The sequence below is a fragment of the Aegilops tauschii genome, chromosome 1, assembly GCF_002575655.3.
Source record: "Aegilops tauschii subsp. strangulata cultivar AL8/78 chromosome 1, Aet v6.0, whole genome shotgun sequence".
Classification (NCBI taxonomy): Eukaryota; Viridiplantae; Streptophyta; class Magnoliopsida; order Poales; family Poaceae; genus Aegilops; species Aegilops tauschii.
Genome location: NC_053035.3, coordinates 473,616,286 through 473,634,526, shown reverse-complemented (window position 1 = coordinate 473,634,526; position 18,241 = coordinate 473,616,286). Strand labels below are relative to the sequence as shown.

At 45.9% G+C, this 18,241-nt stretch overlaps 1 protein-coding gene across 3 annotated transcripts; it reads right to left on the bottom strand.

Moving 5' to 3' along the window:
• Positions 1-4,650: 4,650 nt before the first annotated feature.
• Positions 4,651-9,913, bottom strand: LOC109744623 (CDP-diacylglycerol--serine O-phosphatidyltransferase 2). 3 transcript variants are annotated; one of them, XM_045229294.2, is made up of 13 exons: positions 8,920-9,912; positions 8,653-8,822; positions 8,486-8,551; positions 8,259-8,318; positions 7,996-8,086; positions 7,816-7,870; positions 7,640-7,719; positions 7,418-7,534; positions 7,238-7,322; positions 6,545-6,636; positions 5,478-5,731; positions 5,290-5,378; positions 4,651-5,183 (listed from the first exon to the last, which is right to left on the bottom strand). In XM_045229294.2, exons 2-13 carry the CDS (start codon positions 8,673-8,675, stop codon positions 5,056-5,058), a joined length of 1,140 nt encoding a protein of 379 aa, XP_045085229.1. In that variant the 5' UTR covers positions 8,676-8,822; positions 8,920-9,912; the 3' UTR covers positions 4,651-5,055. The 3 variants fall into 3 exon arrangements, with proteins under 3 accessions (XP_045085229.1, XP_020159364.1, XP_020159363.1); XM_020303775.4 differs by lacking the exon at positions 8,653-8,822 and having other exon boundaries at positions 9,271-9,913; XM_020303774.4 differs by lacking the exon at positions 8,653-8,822 and having other exon boundaries at positions 9,068-9,912.
• Positions 9,914-18,241: the final 8,328 nt, after the last annotated feature.

Sequence of the window (18,241 nt, the reverse complement as noted above, 5' to 3'; positions counted from 1 at the left end):
TGTTGAGACCGATGAATTGTGGGTTTATGATCAAGATTATCTATGAACAATATTTGAATCTCCTCTGAATTCTTTTATGTATGATTGGTTATCTTTGCAAGTCTCTTAGAATTATCAGTTTGGTTTGGCCTACTAGATTGATCTTTCTTGCAATAGGAGAAGTGCTTAGCTTTGGGTTCAATCTTGCGGTGTCCTTTCGCAGTGACAGTAGGGGCAGCAAGGCACGTATTGTATTGTTGCCATCGAGGATAAAAAGATGGGGTTTATTTCATATTGCATGAGTTTATCCCTCTACATCATGTCATCTTTCTTAATGCGTTACTCTGTTCTTCATGAACTTAATACTCTAGATGCATGCTGGATAGCGATCGATGTGTGGAGTAATAGTAGTAGATGCAGGCAGGAGTCGATCTACTTGTCTCGGACGTGATGCCTATATACATGAGCATAGCTAGATATTCTCATAACTATGCTCAATTCTGTCAATTGCTCAACAGTAATTTGTTCACCCACCGTAATATTCATGCTCTTGAGAGAAGCCACTAGTGAAACCTATGGCCCCCGGGTCTATTTTCCATCATATTAATCTCCCGACAACAAGCTATTTCTGGCGCCGTTTATTTCCTTTTATTTTTACTTTGCATCTTTATTATAAAAATACCAAAAATATTATCTTATCATATCTATCAGATCTCACTCTCGTAAGTGACCGTGAAGGGATTGACAACCCCTTTATTGCATTGGTTGCGAGGATTTATTCGTTTGTGTAGGTGCGAGGGACTCGTGCGTGGCCTCCTACTGGATTGATACCTTGGTTCTCAAAAACTGAGGGAAATACGTACGCTACTTTACTGCATCACCCTTTCCTCTTCAAGGGAAAACCAACGCAGTGCTCAAGAGGTAGCAGTCCACGAAGGACGGCGGACACGGCCGACTCCCCCACCATGCTCTCGCCATTGTCAAGGTCCTCCATCTCCCCCTTCTCTTGTTGGTTGGACCCAATCTTTAGTATTATTGCCTACCATTTGATTTGTGACTCCACATTGCATCAGAACATTAGTCCCCCATGTTTGAAGTGCATTGAACGTGAATCTGCTAATTCTTCACCTGAAAGTTCAAATGCTTCTATTGCTGCAAATTCTTCACCTGTCTCTGCTATCACTAATTCCTCATCTGAGGATATTGCTAGTATCACTGACAATGCAGGGCTGAAGCAATTGTATATGACAGACATGTACAAAAGCCTCAAAGGGCATCAAGCTCTTTGTGATGTGCTTAAAAAGCAGATCCTCAACAGGAACCCTAGGAAAGAGGGTATTTCCTTTGAGAGGAAACTCAATGCTGATGGAACATACTGGAAGCCTGAGCAGTATCCCAAAACCTCATGGGTTGATGCAAAGGGACCTCCAGTAGATCCATCTACTTTATCTGGCTTTATATGTGAATCTCCTCATTCTTTTGATGAGTCATTTAACTCCAACTATAAGCTGTTCAAAAATCAGAATGGTGAAGTATTTGCTGGATATGTTGGCACTAACTACAGGAATGGTTCCCCTATGAAGAAAATCTGGGTTCCCAAAAGGTGCCTTGAAAGTCTTCAGGTGAATGTCATCATGTCACCACCTGTGAAGAATAGGAACCCCAAACCTAATTGTCCATATGGACCAAATTCTTCATATGGATCCAAGTCCTCATATGGACCAAATTTCTCGTTTCCTTGGCCACACGAAGGCCGTGGAGCAAAGCCTCATATTTCGGCTGCATTATTAGTGCAAGGAAATATTAGCCTTAAAACACAACAAAATTTATCACCTCGTGGGGAAGTCAAAATAACTCCAGCCCCCGAGCCTTCCAATTTTCTGGACCCATCAAAATGAATTGTCCAAAATGTGTTATCAGGCTTCTCCTCAAGCGTCTGCAACTCTGTCCAGTCATTGATGAAATCCACCAGAGCCTGAGATTTGATAGCTGTTCTTGGCACATATTTCAAACCATGAGGTCCAAGTTCAATTGCCCACTTAGCAACCCTGCCCGTGGCCTCCCCATTTTGAATAATATCTCCTAAGGTAGCAGAACTGACCACACTGATAGGATGACATGCGCTGCTCGTGCAGAGCACCAGCATCAGCGAGCAACTGGCATCAGAAGATACTCAACTGGAGCAAAATCCTGCGCTAAATGGACAGGCCCACCATGATGCACGGAGAGAGCCACTTGTTGCAAGAACAAAATTGTTTGTGTACACATAAAATGTTCCAAGATGCACGGAGAACATTTTTGGAATACATGATGAACATTTCATAGATGCACGGTGAATATTTTTTATATACGCATCAAAAAACATTTAATGGGCATATGCATTTTTCTTATTGCATGGAGAACATTTTTTATACACACGATGAATTTTTTGAAATACAAAGCGACTATTTTGAAAATACACGATCATATTTTCAATATATGTTAAATATTTTTAATACATACTTAAAAAATTAAATACAAGGTGATGCTTTTCAATACATGATGGACATTTTTTAATACAATAAGAATATTTTGAAAATAGACGATTTATAAAATACATGACGAATGTTTTTTAAATATATGTTGGACCATTATTGAAACACAATGAAGTTTTCTAAAATACATGACGATCATTTTTAAATAAAAGATGTACAACTTTTTAATACACCATGAACATCTTATGAAATAACGGGATAGAGCCAGTACATGTTTAACATTTTTCTAATGCGATAAACATTCTTGATGTATGGAATGACCATTTTTCTAAACCAGAGAACAAAAATAAATGAATTGTGTATGTTTAAAATAAAATAAGAAAGTAAAAATGAAATATATTTAAAATTAGTGGTGAATTGCAAAAAAAGTAGAAAAGTAAAAGTAAGACATATTGAAAATAAATCGAATTTATTTATTTAACAATGAAATCAATCTGGAAAGAAAAATCAAAAGAAGAAAAGCACAATAGAAAACTGGAAAATCAGATAAGTAGAAAAATGGAAATAGATAAATCAATGTTTTGAGAATCAATAGAAAAATCAACTGCCGGTCCATGCCAGGACGAACCGATGCGCATTGGAAAGAGAAAAAAACGATAGGTAAGGCTGGCTCAGATTGTTCACATTGGTGCGCGTAGAGGAGCAGACGGTGCGAGTCGCAATATGGAGAGCTAATCTACAGCATCGACAATCCCTACGCGTGTACCGCACTATTAGCGCGCAAACACGCACCCTCATGGGAGTGCTAGCGCCTCTATGGGCCGGCCTATTTGCGGCTTCTTCTTCCACCGTTCGTTCTTCTCCCACGGTCGCGCCGGTTTTTAGATGGTTCTAGAACGTTACCTCAACCGGGTTTTTTTCTGTCTTTTTCACTTTTAATTTTTTAATCTTGTGAACTTTTCAAAAATATAACATTTTTTCAAATTTACAAATATTTTCAAATTCGTGAACATTTTTTGGAGTTGGGGAACCTTTTTCATATTCAAGAAAACAATTGCAAGTCTGGAACCATTTCTTAAAATTCAGATTTTTTTGAAATCCAAGAATTTTGGAAAGAAATTCAAATTCATGAATATTTTTTGATATCTAGAAATTCCGCAAGCATTTTTTAAAGTTCTGGAACAAAGATTTGAAATTTTGGACACTCGTTTCAGTGAATATTATTTGATATTCAGGAATATATTTTGAAATTCGCGAATATGTTTTGAATCAGGAAAACACTTTTTACAATCTTGGAACAATATTTTATAATTTACAAACATTTTCTGGAATTAAAGAACATTTTTTAATTTAAATTTATTTAATAGAGTACAGGCCAAAATATATACAACTGACTGAAAACCCGTTTTGCAAAAAAAAAATCCAGAAAAGCCGATAAAAAAGAACACCAAAGAACCCCGTTGGTATAGGCGTGATCCTATATGGGCCTGTCCAGTTTAGCCTGTGGGGGAGGGTGTGTGTTAGGTCGCTCCCCAAACCATTTACGCGCGCTTTTATCCCTCAAAAAAAAAATACGCACGCTTTTTTTTTTGCGAATGGAAAGGATTGTATTAATCAGGGTGGCTCATTACAATCCTGCTGGCATAAGGTACCAATCTCATCAGGTCCGTTCCGCAACCAAACAGCAGTACAAGGGATCGAAAGTCCCAAACCATTTACGCGCGCATTAGGAGCTCTCTCTCTCTGTAGCATCCGCTTGCCCTTTTTGTCACCCCTTTTGACTTCTTCCTATTTTCTAAAACTTCACTGGCCTACTCATTTCAATGATCCTTGCCAAGAAGTCAATGTTTGCAACCTAGTAGCTTTAATATTCCAGGTATTAACCAAATATCCTAAAAAATATTAACCAAACATATTCTCCAGCAATTTCGTTACTTCAATATTCTCCTGCAATATTCATTATTGGCACAACTTATTTGGGAACGATTTGAACACGCCTGCCACACAAAGTAGAAGAGGTGTGACAGAGTCCAGCCATTATTATTTTTTACAGGAAAATACTAGAATTTTTATGAGAAAGTCCAGCTTTTAACCAAACATATTCTCCTACAATTTTCATTAGTTAACTATATATGCTTGGGACTTCCTTTTTTCTTAATATACTTAAGGACTCTTTTCTGCTTGTTGTCCAGAATGGTTTAGTTAGCATCAGAAACTTGGACCAAACAAAAACATAAAGTCAGGGCAAACAGAAAAACAGCCCGAGACTTTTTTTTTCACCCGCAGAAAAAAGACTTATATATTTTTTGTACACAAAGATTGTCCAGGCATTTTGAGACAGACCCCAATCAATGTTACAATCTCGATTTATTTGCTCGTTACATCATGCCTTGATGCATTATTCTTGATTGATCTGGAATCGCCAATCTTATGATGCTGGCAACAATGGGCTACTGTCACAGACCAGGTTCGTGTCACTGTCAGGAGCAACATGGAATTGGCCCCCCTGAGGTTTTTAAGTTACATCATATATGTACAGCCTATGTATAAAAAAAAGCAACTGTGAAGTGATTACAGTAGAATCATTCTTCACACCAAACTATCAAAGATTCTTTCTCCGGAATTTCTGGTGGTTCCTCCACGACCAGGCGAGCAAGAAGATCACGAACGCTATCCCCGCCGACCTCCAGAAGATGATCAGCCAGGTAGGCATCGGATCATGAAAAAGACCTGGCCAGATTAATTTCGGTTTCCGTATGTTAGACACTTAAATGCCGATTTTGCGGCGCATGAAGCAGCAGGGTATATGTGACGAGGAGAAAAAAGGTGAGCTCACCATGCCCAAACTTCATGCAGATAAGCAGCTCCACTATGCATATGGCTACAGAGAGCCAACAGAAGGCCCCGACCTTCTTCACCGGTTTGCTGAGGCGATCAAAACAGTTCATGGCCAAATGTTATAATTCCATCAATAAATGCATGCTTAATTTGTTGGCAGGTTTGTGCAGGGGAACCGAGAAGTACCTGTCCTGCAGGTACGAGTTGTACTCGCGGATGGTCGGGATCGCGATCAGCCACCAGAGGATCAATCTGTACACAACCAGGGGATTCCTCGGAGGGATCCAGAGGCAGAATTTAAGGAAGAATGTGTTGAGCTCCACCATCATGAAAACGACGCAGAGGAACAACACTTGGATGAACCGCAACGGCCCCATGAACGGCTGCCATTGATCCTTGTCCCACTGTGCAGGAGTGAACTGGCTCAACGATCTTTTCACCTGCAAATCAAAAGGGAGGAAGTAGATGGTGTAAGAAGACCGAATCAAAACTAACTAGTTGCACAGCTAAGCTTCAAGATTCAACGAAAAATCACACTGACACCAGCTTATGTTGATTTTTTTATATTAATTTTTTAGTTAACTAATATAAAGTCAGTCAATAGTTCCCAAGAATAAACTGTGAAAAGATGATAAAAAAAATAGCATAGTTTCTTTTAAACAACATTTCTTTTCTCAGACTCTAGCAAGCTTCCTTCGAAATCAATGTTTGTTAGGCCATACCATCATATCAATTGCTTAGCTGTACAAAGACTGATTAACAAGTTTGGTTGTATGTAACAGGCTGTGACTGTTCACATGTGGGTACAGTGCCAGATAAATGCATAAAGAATTGGCATGCAGCAGACAAATTATGAAGAAAATATATCATGGAACAACAATAATGACAAAAGACAGATTTGAACAGCGCAAGACACAGCCCCACTGGGATGCCCTTGCATCATGTTGCCTGGTATCTCACATACAAGAAGTCAAAGCAATTCACTTTTCCTCAGTAACTGGCTGACAGCAAGGTTTCATTGAGTTACTACTGGTCTTGCACTACAATCTGGTCAGAGTCTGTGATAACTCACAACATTAATCATGCTGTAACTTTTAGAGAGCCAGAGGAGACCGTGGGAATCTGACAAGTATAGGATATTGGCCATTCATTGTGGCAAAGGAACACTGATGTGCTAATTAGGGACTGTGGATGCAATTGAGTCATGAGACAAGGCAACCATCGGTCCGTTGATGTATTTTCAGTTAACATACCTTACCCATGATGCTGGGCTGTCGGCTCAGTCCAACCCATTCATATGTTTTGCCATCGAAGTATCGGACCGTGTGCATTCCCGCCCAAATACCTGAATCAGAATACCAGAATTTCAGTAAAAGATTGCACCTGTGACAGAACTAGCAGTTGGTGCTCAGACAAAATGATGAGGTGTTGCAGCAACAGATAGAAATGGTTTACTTTAGTTCAAAAGACGTCCAGGTGAAATATCATGAATTTTCAATGACCTGAACACCGTTAGCTCCCGTACACATAGCATTTGATAATTAAACTAGCCATCCCGTCAACATAAGGGCAATCAATATTCGAAATAGTGATTTATGTATTAATTAAAGACTTGTTTCGCTAGTGGTACTTGCAACAGAAAGTCCAGTTTCTACCACTGAAGCAAAAGAACAAGAGAAACTGAATCTTATTGTCAAGTAGGAAGCATCTTATGTAGCAATCAGTAGTATGTCGATCAGGCACTACACCTTAATCCCTTCCAAATTTTGGATACAATGTTATCATGTTACAGTTGATAAGGTCAGATTCAAAGGAACTGTATCAAATCAAGCAAACCGAGAAGTACTCAGTCATTTGAATATGCATAAATCTGTTACAGGAAATTTCTGGGTAATATAAGGTATGAAAAGGTATGCGAAGTCATTAAGTGCCTTTAGATGTCTCACCAAACCAATTGCAGATCAAGATGTCCAAGATAATACTATCCCACCAGCACTCATTAAAGTTTGGCAGCATATGTCGGAACGTAAGCTGCAAAAAGATGATAGTAAGCACACTTCATTGTCAAAGACGGCAATAAGGCGACAAAAACATAACTTCTTACAAACAAGACGACCAGATCTAACCTCCATTAGCTCGAAGCCAATCGACAAGACCCAAAGGAGAGCTTGATTCCGTATCATTACAGCCTTGCCCCACCAGCCCAAGACATGGGCGACCACAAATTCATCAAACAATGTCTCCTATATATTGATCACGGAAGCCATCAAATTTGGTGGGATTAATGACAGCAACAATAAAAAGCAGGCCATCTTCATGAAATGGGAAGGTTCACATGGAAATCATACATAAATATTTATGAACTTGTTTTTAGGGTTTTCTGGAACATACAGACGGCAATCGGCTCCATAGGATCTCTCCGGTAATTCTGCATTGGGGTAAAAAAAAGCAGGGGTCTGTTAACACCGTTCGCATTTTAACCAGTGTTGAATGTGAAACTAACGAATTCACACAAAGACATTACCAACTCCGAGATCAGGAGAAAGGTGTTTCATGAACCGGCGAGCATCGTCACGATTCTGGAAAACGAGCGAGAAATTATGAGAAGGCACTGTGTATATCCATGGTATTTACTCTTGAAGTGTCAAGATCGATGTGTTTGGATGCTAACAGAACAGTAACAAATAGTGTGCACATAGCTAACCTGGAAAAGAAGAAAGGTGAGAGCAACAAGGTAAACAACCGCCAGCCCATGCACCAGGCGCCAGAAAGCAGGATGGGGCCGAATAAGTATCCTGTCACAATTTCGCCAGATGGCTGAATTATTGTCTATCAAATCATCCAATGAGACCAGCACAGCAAGCAAATTTACAAGAATCTTAAATCATGAAGAGATCAACTGGGGAAAATTGAGCACTAATGTTCAGTTTCTACAGAATATATAAAAACTGGGAAAAATTAACTCACGTTGATGGTGCCTGGAGTGTGCAGTAAGCGAGGAACACCGCAATCATAGCCCAGACACCCCTGGAAAGCGCCAGCAAGGAAAACATCATGTCAGCGTCACTCGCTCTCCCCAATCATTTTTGCCGAAAAGCGGCATCAGAACCCATTTTTCCCCAGCCGTGATAAACATGACACCGAAAAGGAAAATTCAGGTTGCATTCAGCCATACTACTACTAGTACATAGTACCTCTTGATAGATGTCGCGCTGCTGTGGGAGGCAGCGCCCTCCGGGTCCAGAGCTCCACTCGCCCAGCTGAAACGGGAAACAATTGAATCTCAGGTCAGATGGCAGCCAGGGAAAGTAATGAAGAGAAGAACAGTCCACATTTCTTCAGTAGTAGGAGTACAGGTTACTTAATCTGTTGCTTGTCCCGCATGAGTTCAGGCACATCTTTCTTATGGGATATGGGATGGCTTGACACTCAGCTCACTCAATGGAGGATTGTCTATGGGGTTTGTTTAGCTCTGAGCTTGATGGGGGTGTCACTCTCATCCATTCATCAAGCAACAGCAGAGGTGTTCTTCTAGAATGAGGCGAAATGCAGCAGAAGAATATTTTCAGATAAAAAAATTTGGCTTGAGATATTCGAAAAAGATTTCGATTCTCATCGGCACTCCTACCTTCCTAGTAGTAGGTTGGTTCATTATGCTTCAATCAATCATTCAAAAGTTGAATCCTTTGGCACAAAACCCATTAAACTTGGACTGAGAAAAAAAGTACTGTATTCCATGAAAAAAAGAGTGTACAACTCTGACACTGTTGCAGCACCTGATATCCCTGCACGCCCTTGTACTTGCCCAGCGCATACGCGCACGCTTTTTCACATCTGGTTTTGACTTTTCACAGTCGGTCGCACCGCACGGCCGGCGGAAGAAGAAGAAAAGAAAGATAAAAAAGCTCGGGAATTGCGACGAACACGAGACGAGAGGAATCAATCGACCGGGGAAGGGGAGAGTTCTTGGGTTGCTTACATGAGGAGGCATGCGCCGACGAGGAGCACGGAGATGGTGCGCGGCTTGTAGAGCCAGGCCGTCCACGGGTCGTACTCCTCGGCCGGCGGCGTGCGCGGCCGCGCCCTCTGCCTCGCCGCCGCCGCCGCCTCCATGCCTGCTCGAGACAGAGAAACGGCAGAGCGGACGCCGCGGGCGGACTATCAGCGGCGGCGACGACGGGGAACGCCGCCGGCCGGACGGAGGCTCGGGAGGCGGTGGCTAGACGCCAAGGAATCGAGGAGAGTTCGTTCAGGACTCCAGCTGTCCTCGTGGACCTGCGACCCTATCCGTAGCGCTGGCCGAGGAAGTATGGATATAGAATTTGGCGGAGACGGAGGCGGCGGGCGATCGGAGCCGGCGGGACGGAAGGAGGAGGAGGAGGTGGCGGCTGCCGGCTGGGTTCTTCTTTAAAGAAGGAAGGAGGAGGGAATCGAGAGGGAGACGGGACGGGACGGGGCAGACAGGGAGAGGAGCCGTGAGCGGCGATGGTGGATTGGATTTGGCGTCTCCACGTACGACGCGGCGGCGCCACGGAAATCACGGAACCACCGCCGTTCCGTTTGCACCCCGGCCCGGCCTAGGACTGGCAGTGGCAGGTCCCCCGGCTCCCCGGGCTGGGCTGGCACCTAGTAGTAGGTAGTAGGACCATTGTTATTCCTCGCCCGGTTCACCAACCAATTTTGTTGGATTCCACTTGTATTTTTCTCACAAGAAACGCCACGGTATTTGTTTCATTATACTATGTGAGAAACGTCAAACAATACATTGAGACGCCCAAAAACAAAAAATAAAAAACAATACATCATAGTCTTCATTCGTAGGCTTTCATCTCCATCTTCTTAGAGCAACTCCAACGCAGGACCCAAATGGCCCGGCCGCGTCCCCATTTGTGGCTGCGCGGACAAAAAGTGACGCCCAACCTGAACACTCATTCTCATTTTCTATTCGTACTGTGTGGACCCATTTACGGCGTAAATTTGCTCTTGATATGGATCCACCCCATCCACCTCTCCCTTTCTTGCCCCCCCCCCGACTTAGCCGTCATCGGCTTGTTGGACCGGCCAGGGCTGCAACGGCAATTGGGCACGTCGTCGCCCTGCAGCAGAAGCAGACGGAGTGCTCGTTGTCGGGGCCGCCGGGCTGCTAATGGACACCTCACTGTCGTAGCGCTGCTGCAGCAGCCTGCCTTGTCGAGCCCGCGCACGGTGGCCATGGTTGGCTGCCGGCCTCCCCACTCGCGGCGATCACACGCCCGGTCGTGCTCGCACTTGCAGAACCTTTTGCCGCCGGAGCTGGAGTCCCTGACACCAAACCACTCACCCTCCATGACGGCGTGCTCAACGGGGGCAGTAGTACTATGCCGGCATGCTCAACGTGTGTGCATCTGCTCTTGTGCCAGGCTACGGCAGCGTAGACGAGGTCCTCGACGACGAGCGCGACGCCCTTACCGATAGCGGGGGCCTTGCAAACGAAACGGTGTAGCGAGTACATAACTAACATATAAATGTGGTCAACCGTAAATTTTTTTTTGAGAAACACACACTCACTCTATGAAACCCCTACTTTTGTAAGTACCTTAGAGACCAAATGGACAAACCTTAATACAGTAGCTTTTAGATAAAATGCAATCATCCGCCATTATGAGTCATGCTCGGTCCACTCGTTCAGTGGGAGGAGACGTTACCGTCGATTACGAAAGCGTCTGTGGCGACTTCTCAATTTCAAAATGATGTGTCGGCTCAGTCTCTCGAAGGTGCTCGTATGGGACTGGATGTGCGCGTGTGCGTTCATAGGAAGGAGCGTCTGCGTCTATATTGTGTTTGTTAAAAAAACAAATACATATGTAATATGATGTGTACACATTGTCGTGTTTCTCTAGCCGTCGCGACTACTCGCCGTCGTTTCTACTCGTACCATGTGTCATACGTAGCATAGGCAGGGCCGGCTGAGACTCTGGCACCGAGTACGTACAGGAATCTTGCCCAAGGCAAAGGCGAAGTATACTCTATGTTGTCCTGGGGTACGGAGTGCGGAGGAGACCGGGACGGCCACCGTGTCGTACCCGCGCCACCGCAGAGCGGGGGGACGTCACGGTCAAACCCGCACGGACACACGTCCCGGCGCGCGAGGACGGCGCCTCGGTCTCCGGCACGGGACGCGAACGCGCACGGCGCCTGGGTCCGGCCACGGACGCGGCTCCACGCTCCGATGCCTCCCCTCCCCCGCGTCGCTCGTCACGCGCACGCTCCCGTGTTGTGCTAGTCCTAAATTTAGGCGTGTTTGTTTCGGATTCTGAGACCCCGTATTCAGCTTTGCCAGTGAAGTTGAATAGAATCTGAAACAAACAGCTATTTGAAGCGGGCTCCGCCTTAAATGTTTTTTCGCATTTTGTTAGAGTTTGTGTCCTGCTCAGGAAGACGAGACGTCGGCGGCTTTCGGAAGATGGAATAAGGTTCTCCCTGCCTAGTCCCCGTTCCGGTGGTGTGTCTAGCATCGTCGGTGGGTGTGTGCAGGTGTGTCTTCGGTGGATCTGTCATTGATGGATTTGATCGGATCTTGTCATAGTTCGTCTACGTTCGTGTGTCTTCAGGTTGGATCCTTCCTATCTATGCTACTCTTCAACGGCGGCGGTTGCTGTTCTGGTGCGCTGGTGCTATGGAGTCTTAGCACGATGACTTCCCGACTGTCTACTACAACAAGGTTTGCCCGGCTCCAGTGTGGGAGAGGCAATGACGGCGGCGCGTCTTCGGCTCGCTTCAGTGCTTATAATCGTCGCTAGGTGGTCTACGGTTTTGATGTAATTTTTATTATTTCTAGTGTTCTTTCTACTGTCATGTTTGAGGATGAATAGATTGAAAGTTTTAAAAAAAATTATATATATGAGTTTATATGTATCTATATCTGTATATGCGTCTGTACTATGTTCAAAAGAAATATTCCAGTTTGAAATAAAGACACAACCACTCCACTGTCTCTTTCTCTTTATTCGCAAGATATTTAGTAGTGTCAGCCTACAACCGAGATCACATGATCCCGCCATGATCAGAAAAAATCATAAATATATATAATAAAGGACTCTCTGTAGGTCAGATTTCTTAAAATGCTTCAATTATCAGTCACTTCTCTCAAGACCATCATATTTTATCAAAGAAATCACATTGTTCACCCGCAAAAAATAAATAAATCACATTGTTCATGTTCAACCTTCCTTCTCTTCTTCCTCCTGCCTCCAGTCTACTCTGCCCCAACCACCGGGCACCGGCCTTCGACACCCATGGCCGGCGAATGCTACAGTGCACCGCCTCATTGTCCCACCCTTCCCTCACCCTCGCCGGCCAGCCGCCTCACTTCTAAACCCTTGACCTGCATGGCCCCGACGAGCTCTGCACCCTTCCCTCGACTCCTCCCCTCCAATTAAATTTCTTTCTCACCTCCACGTGGGACGACGCTGTGAGCCCCGACTCTGGTGAGGTCCTAGCTTGACCTTGCCATAGCCGGCGCTCCTCACACCATCCCCGCCTTCAGCCTCATGCAAACATAAAGTGACTGACGCAAAAAAAAAGGCACCTAGGATATAGCAAAACCGATAATAGGGATGTAAGCTGGGTCCCGTTTAAGTCCACACATGGTCTAATAATTCAATAAAGTTTTTTTCCTCAGGGTAAATGAACTATCCAGCTAGCTATAAGTAACTAAACAGGACTTGCAGGCACCGTTTATTTGCTAGTTACAGCCTGATAAAACAACTGGAAGTGTTTTGTGTTGCGAAACACCCACAGCCTGATAAAACAACTGAAAGTGTTTTGTGTCGCGAAACAACCTGTGGTTGGATGGTTAGAGCATGGTTAATAGTATAGCCCGTTGCTGGCTATAACATCTTGTCATGTCATCTATAGCCAATATAATAGCCAACACGTATAATAGTGGGCTATAAGGAAGTACTATTTTTTTATCATATGGCCCACCATACATTCTCACATAGGTTCTTGGAGCACGTGCTACAGCCGGCTGTAAGTCTACAGTCCGCTTCTCTTCTCTCTTTTCCAAGTCAACAAAGATATAATATTTAAATCCTTACAGCCCGCTTATGTCACCTTATTATACTTGCTCTTAGGAGAACAGTGTTCAAGTCACAAACATGACATTGATGCTCGTATTTTCGACTTCATCGATCTCAAAATGATGTGTTGGCACAGTGCGTCTCTAAATCTGCGTGCTCAATTTCGTTAATGAAAATGGCAGCGCGGCTCCTTTTCTCGATTTATTTTTGGCCATGAGTCTTTACACTAGGTACGTGTCGGTCTCAACGTCCTGGGCAGTGGGCCCACCGTAGCAGCGACGGCACTCGCCTCACCTTCTACGGAGGACAAAGCAGACCGTACCCGCGCGCACAGGCGCAGGGGATGGCGACGCGACGGGCGCATCACACTCACACGTATAGCCCGGACCGCGGCCAGCGCGACACGGTTCACGCGGCAAATTTGACAAATTTGAACTATAGACGAAATCAAATCACAGAATGAACTGTCCGTGAAACTATTTCACGCTGCTGACCCGTGGCGCCTAGCTCTCAGGCGCTGCACTAGTGCAACGCCTGGGAGCTAGGCGTTGCACTAGTGCAACGCCTAGGAGCTAGGCGCTACACTGTATAGTGTGGTGCCTAGCTCTCAGGCGCTGCACACTGACTTAGTAATTTTCTGATTACACGGGTGCGACGCTGGCCGTGTAGCGCCTATCTGTGAGGCGTTGCACAGTGTAGTGTGGCGCCTTCTTGTCGGGCGTCACACAAAAAGGTCAGACGCGTAAAATAGTTTTACGGATAGTTCATTCTGCGATCTGATTTCGTCTATAAGTCAAATTTATCAAATTTGCCGGTTCCCGCTGGGACGCGGTGCGACGCGCCGTCCGACGGCCGTGTGCTCTACCGGCGTTGCCGCAGCGGCGGTCCGTCCGTCCTTCTTTGTTTGGTTGCTTGTTTGCCTGCTGACCGGCGCGAGGGGACGGGCATCGGGACGTGGACGGCGACATTGCTCTATCCAGGCATCCACGTCGCCGGCCTTAACAGGACGACGATGCGGTGCGGTGCGATGACGTGTCGCCCCGGCCTGCTAGCGCCCACCGTTTACTTCTTCACCACATCGTTATCATCGACCGGTCGATGCGTCCGTACGTCGTCGCCGCGCTGACCGCCCGGGCTTGATCCGTCGGCCGTGTTAACGCTTCCTAGCTTGACATCTTGCAACAGTCGAGCCAGTCCATTCTTCTCAACTAAATGTCATGTAGTGAAAAAACACTATGGGCATCTTCCTCAAATTTTCCGCAGGCGTCCGGACTGCTGCGCTATCCGGACGTAATTCAACATGGTTTTGCATCGGTCCGCCGGCCGGTCAGAACGTATTTTTTTTCCGCAAATCCGAGATAACAAAGGAGGCTCTGCACGAGTCCAAACATCCGTCTGGCCACCCAAAGGGCGCTCTGTCTGGATGGCGGAAAGCGGTTGCTAATTTTGTCTCTTTGGTGGGAGATGAAGGCGTCATTATTAGTCAAATATGGCGGAAGGTCGGGTTTCCGCAAACATGTGTGACGTCTAATTCACCTTCCGCCGTTCACATCTCGCGTCATGTTCGGGGAAGCACTTGTTTCACTTTTTTCCGAAACACTTTTATTTTTTTCAAGTGATTTTTAGTACTACCATGTTGGGGGAAGGTGAAAGACACTAGTTAGCTAGCATGGCTATTTAGGATGGCGGAAGGTTCTCATTTCCTTTTTAAGTGCTTATTTTGTACATATAGTCCGGCTTGTTCAAATTTGTTTTAAAATGGATGCGGACAGGGTTATATGGCCGGCTCCCGTATCAGTGTCCGGATAGGCCCGCGGACGAATACGGTGTTCGATTTGGGTGTTAGCGTTCGAGATGCCCTAACATCCGCATCCTGAACATGAAGTACAATGTTTGTGGTTGCTTCTGTTTCTCTGCCACCCACTGTAATCATGTCATCGTCCATGCTCTTGTAGGTGCATATGGCACCTTCTCTTTGTTTTTAAAATAATGTGTGATTGCAACAACATATAAATCAAGTTTTTAACTCTCCCCCTCAATACGGATGTCCATCTATGACACAAACAACACATGATACATATCATTAAATTTTCTCCACAACAAAACAAATCATTTGGTCCACAACACATGATATATGCCATTACAATAATTTCACAACAAAGAAAGTAACATAACACATGCTCTAATATTTTTCATAAATGTATTCCATGTCCTCTTGATCCGTTCCAGCCTCACAATAGTCGTCTCCTCCATGAGGACACTAAAGACATCATGATGTTCCTTCTTTATAAACAACTGTAGAGCATGGAAATACACTTCACTTCCAGGTAGACCTCCATCATTCATCACCATGTCCTCCATCTTTTTAATCACATCTCTCACAAGATCCTCCTTCATTTTAGATGTCACCGAATTGTGGCTAATCTCTCTCTTTCCCCAAAGGTCAGAAATACACGTAAATTGCAATCTATCATCATTATCTTTTGCACCATCGCATGACTAGGTGCATAAGGACATCATCTCTTTTTTAGACCTTTAACTTTGGTAGATGATAGAACAACTCTAGCAGAGTCGTCATATCGACATGCTCCATATGGATTATGGAGGCTGCGTGCAAACACTGAGCCACCATAATGCCATAATTGTGGGACCATGTATCAGTGGGGCATCCCTTTTTTCCAACTAAAATAAAGATCCCATGTGAGGTGGGGGGTCACTTGAAGTTTCCTTCTCGCCACACATAACTATCATATGAAGCGCGGTCCAAAAGGCAACCCAAATCACCATGTATGGAGTTTGGGAGGCCAGATATGGAGGGACTTTTTAAATCTGCTAGAGTGTATTTTTTGACCAAAATCGCCATAATGACAGTTATTATGGATATCTGACCAATATGGCGATTTACTAGAGTTGCTGGGTAGCATCTAATTCACATCCTAAGCCTGCCACGTTAGTATCTTCATTGCGAATTTGAGAGCCGCCAACTTGAGACGAGGGAGGTGGCGCCCCCACATACTCATTTGTCACACAAACATCAACAAATATCATATTCATTTTGTCCTCGATCGCTAGAGGAGCGAATCGGCCGCTAGTTCATTTCTCTGAAGAAATATATCGCGATTTTGTATCTGCCGCCAGCTTCCCGACACGTATGGATGGATAGGCTGCCGCCCGAGGAATCGAGGAGAGTTCGTTCAGGACTCCAGCTGTCCTCGTGGACCTGCGACCCTATCCGTAGCGCTGGCCGAGGAAGTACGGATATAGAATTTGGCGGAGACGGAGGCGGCGGGCGATCGGAGCCGGCGGGACGGAAGGAGGAGGAGGAGGTGGCGGCTGCCGGCTGGGTTCTTCTTTAAAGAAGGAAGGAGGAGGGAATCGAGAGGGAGACGGGACGGGACGGGGCAGACAGGGAGAGGAGCCGTGAGCGGCGATGGTGGATTGGATTTGGCGTCTCCACGTACGACGCGGCGGCGCCACGGAAATCACGGAACCACCGCCGTTCCGTTTGCACCCCGGCCCGGCCTAGGACTGGCAGTGGCAGGTCCCCCGGCTCCCCGGGCTCGGCTGGCACCTATTAGTAGTAGGTGGTAGGACCATTGTTATTCCTCGCCCGGTTCACCAACCACTTTTCGATTCGGCTTGTATTTTTCCACAAGAAACGCCACGGTATTTGTTTCATTATATGTGAGAAACGGCAAATAATGCATAGAAATACATTGAAACGCCCAAACAAGAAATAAAAAACATCATGGTCTTCATTCATAGACTTTCATCTCCATCTTCTTATAGCAACTCCAACGCAACGACCCAAATGGTCTGGTTGCGTCCATCTGTGTCCATGTGGACAAAAAAGTGAACAAAAAAGTGACGCCCAACGCAGACACCCATCTCGTTTTGTGTTCGCTCGGACCCATTTTCGATTCAAATTTGCTCTCTATTTGAATACAAAGCGGACACAAACCGGATGTTTCCCACGTCCTACTCGTCCGGTTGTGTTCGCTACTTGTCCTGCGTGGCCCACCTGCCATCCACCCACCCGATCCCACCTCTTTATTTCTCTTTCTCCCACGCCCCTCGTGGTCTGGCCGCCATCGGCCCGTTGGAGCGGCCGGGGCTGCAGCAGCAACTGGACACGCCGCCGGGCTGCAACAGAAGAACCTGGGGTGCTCGTCATCGGACCCGCCGGGCTGCTGATGGCCACCTCGCCGCCAGCCTCGACAAGCTCGCGCGGTGGCCATTGGCGGCTGCCGGACTCCCCGCTCGCAGCACTCAAGCCCCTAGCCATGCCCGCACTCACAAAACCTTGTGCCGCCGGAGCCGGAGTCCCCTAACACCAAACCACTCACCTCCATTACGACGTGCTCAACCGGGCAGTAGTACTATGCCGACGTGCTCAACCGGGATTCGCTCCCACATCCAAATGGAGAGGCCCCATACACATCCACACATACCGGACATGACTTCCGCTCTCTGGGTTGCGTCGTCAAGCTACAAACCAAGTATAGATGATAAGATGTCAAAATGTAAAGCAGCACACGTCTGATATTTGAAAGAAAGTGATATTCACTTACCGAACGGTATAGGTAGGCGAGTCCGGCGCCCCCCCAGCTGTACCCCGCATCCCAGTCCTTTAGGAAGTCGAGATACATCCATAGGGCAGAGTTCCCGGAGCAGTCCGGAAACACTACCTCCGTGAGAATGTACCACAGGTAGGCCCTGGCGTACTGCTCCACCACCCGGGGCTCGGCATCTTCCGGGCACTTGCTCTGGTGCTCGAGGAGCCATAGCAGCGGTATGCCGGAAGTCCGGTTGCTCTTAGCGGGGGGGGGGGGGGGGGGCAGTCGCCGATGAGGCTGACAACCCTCTCGTGCCAGTTCACTCTCTCCACTC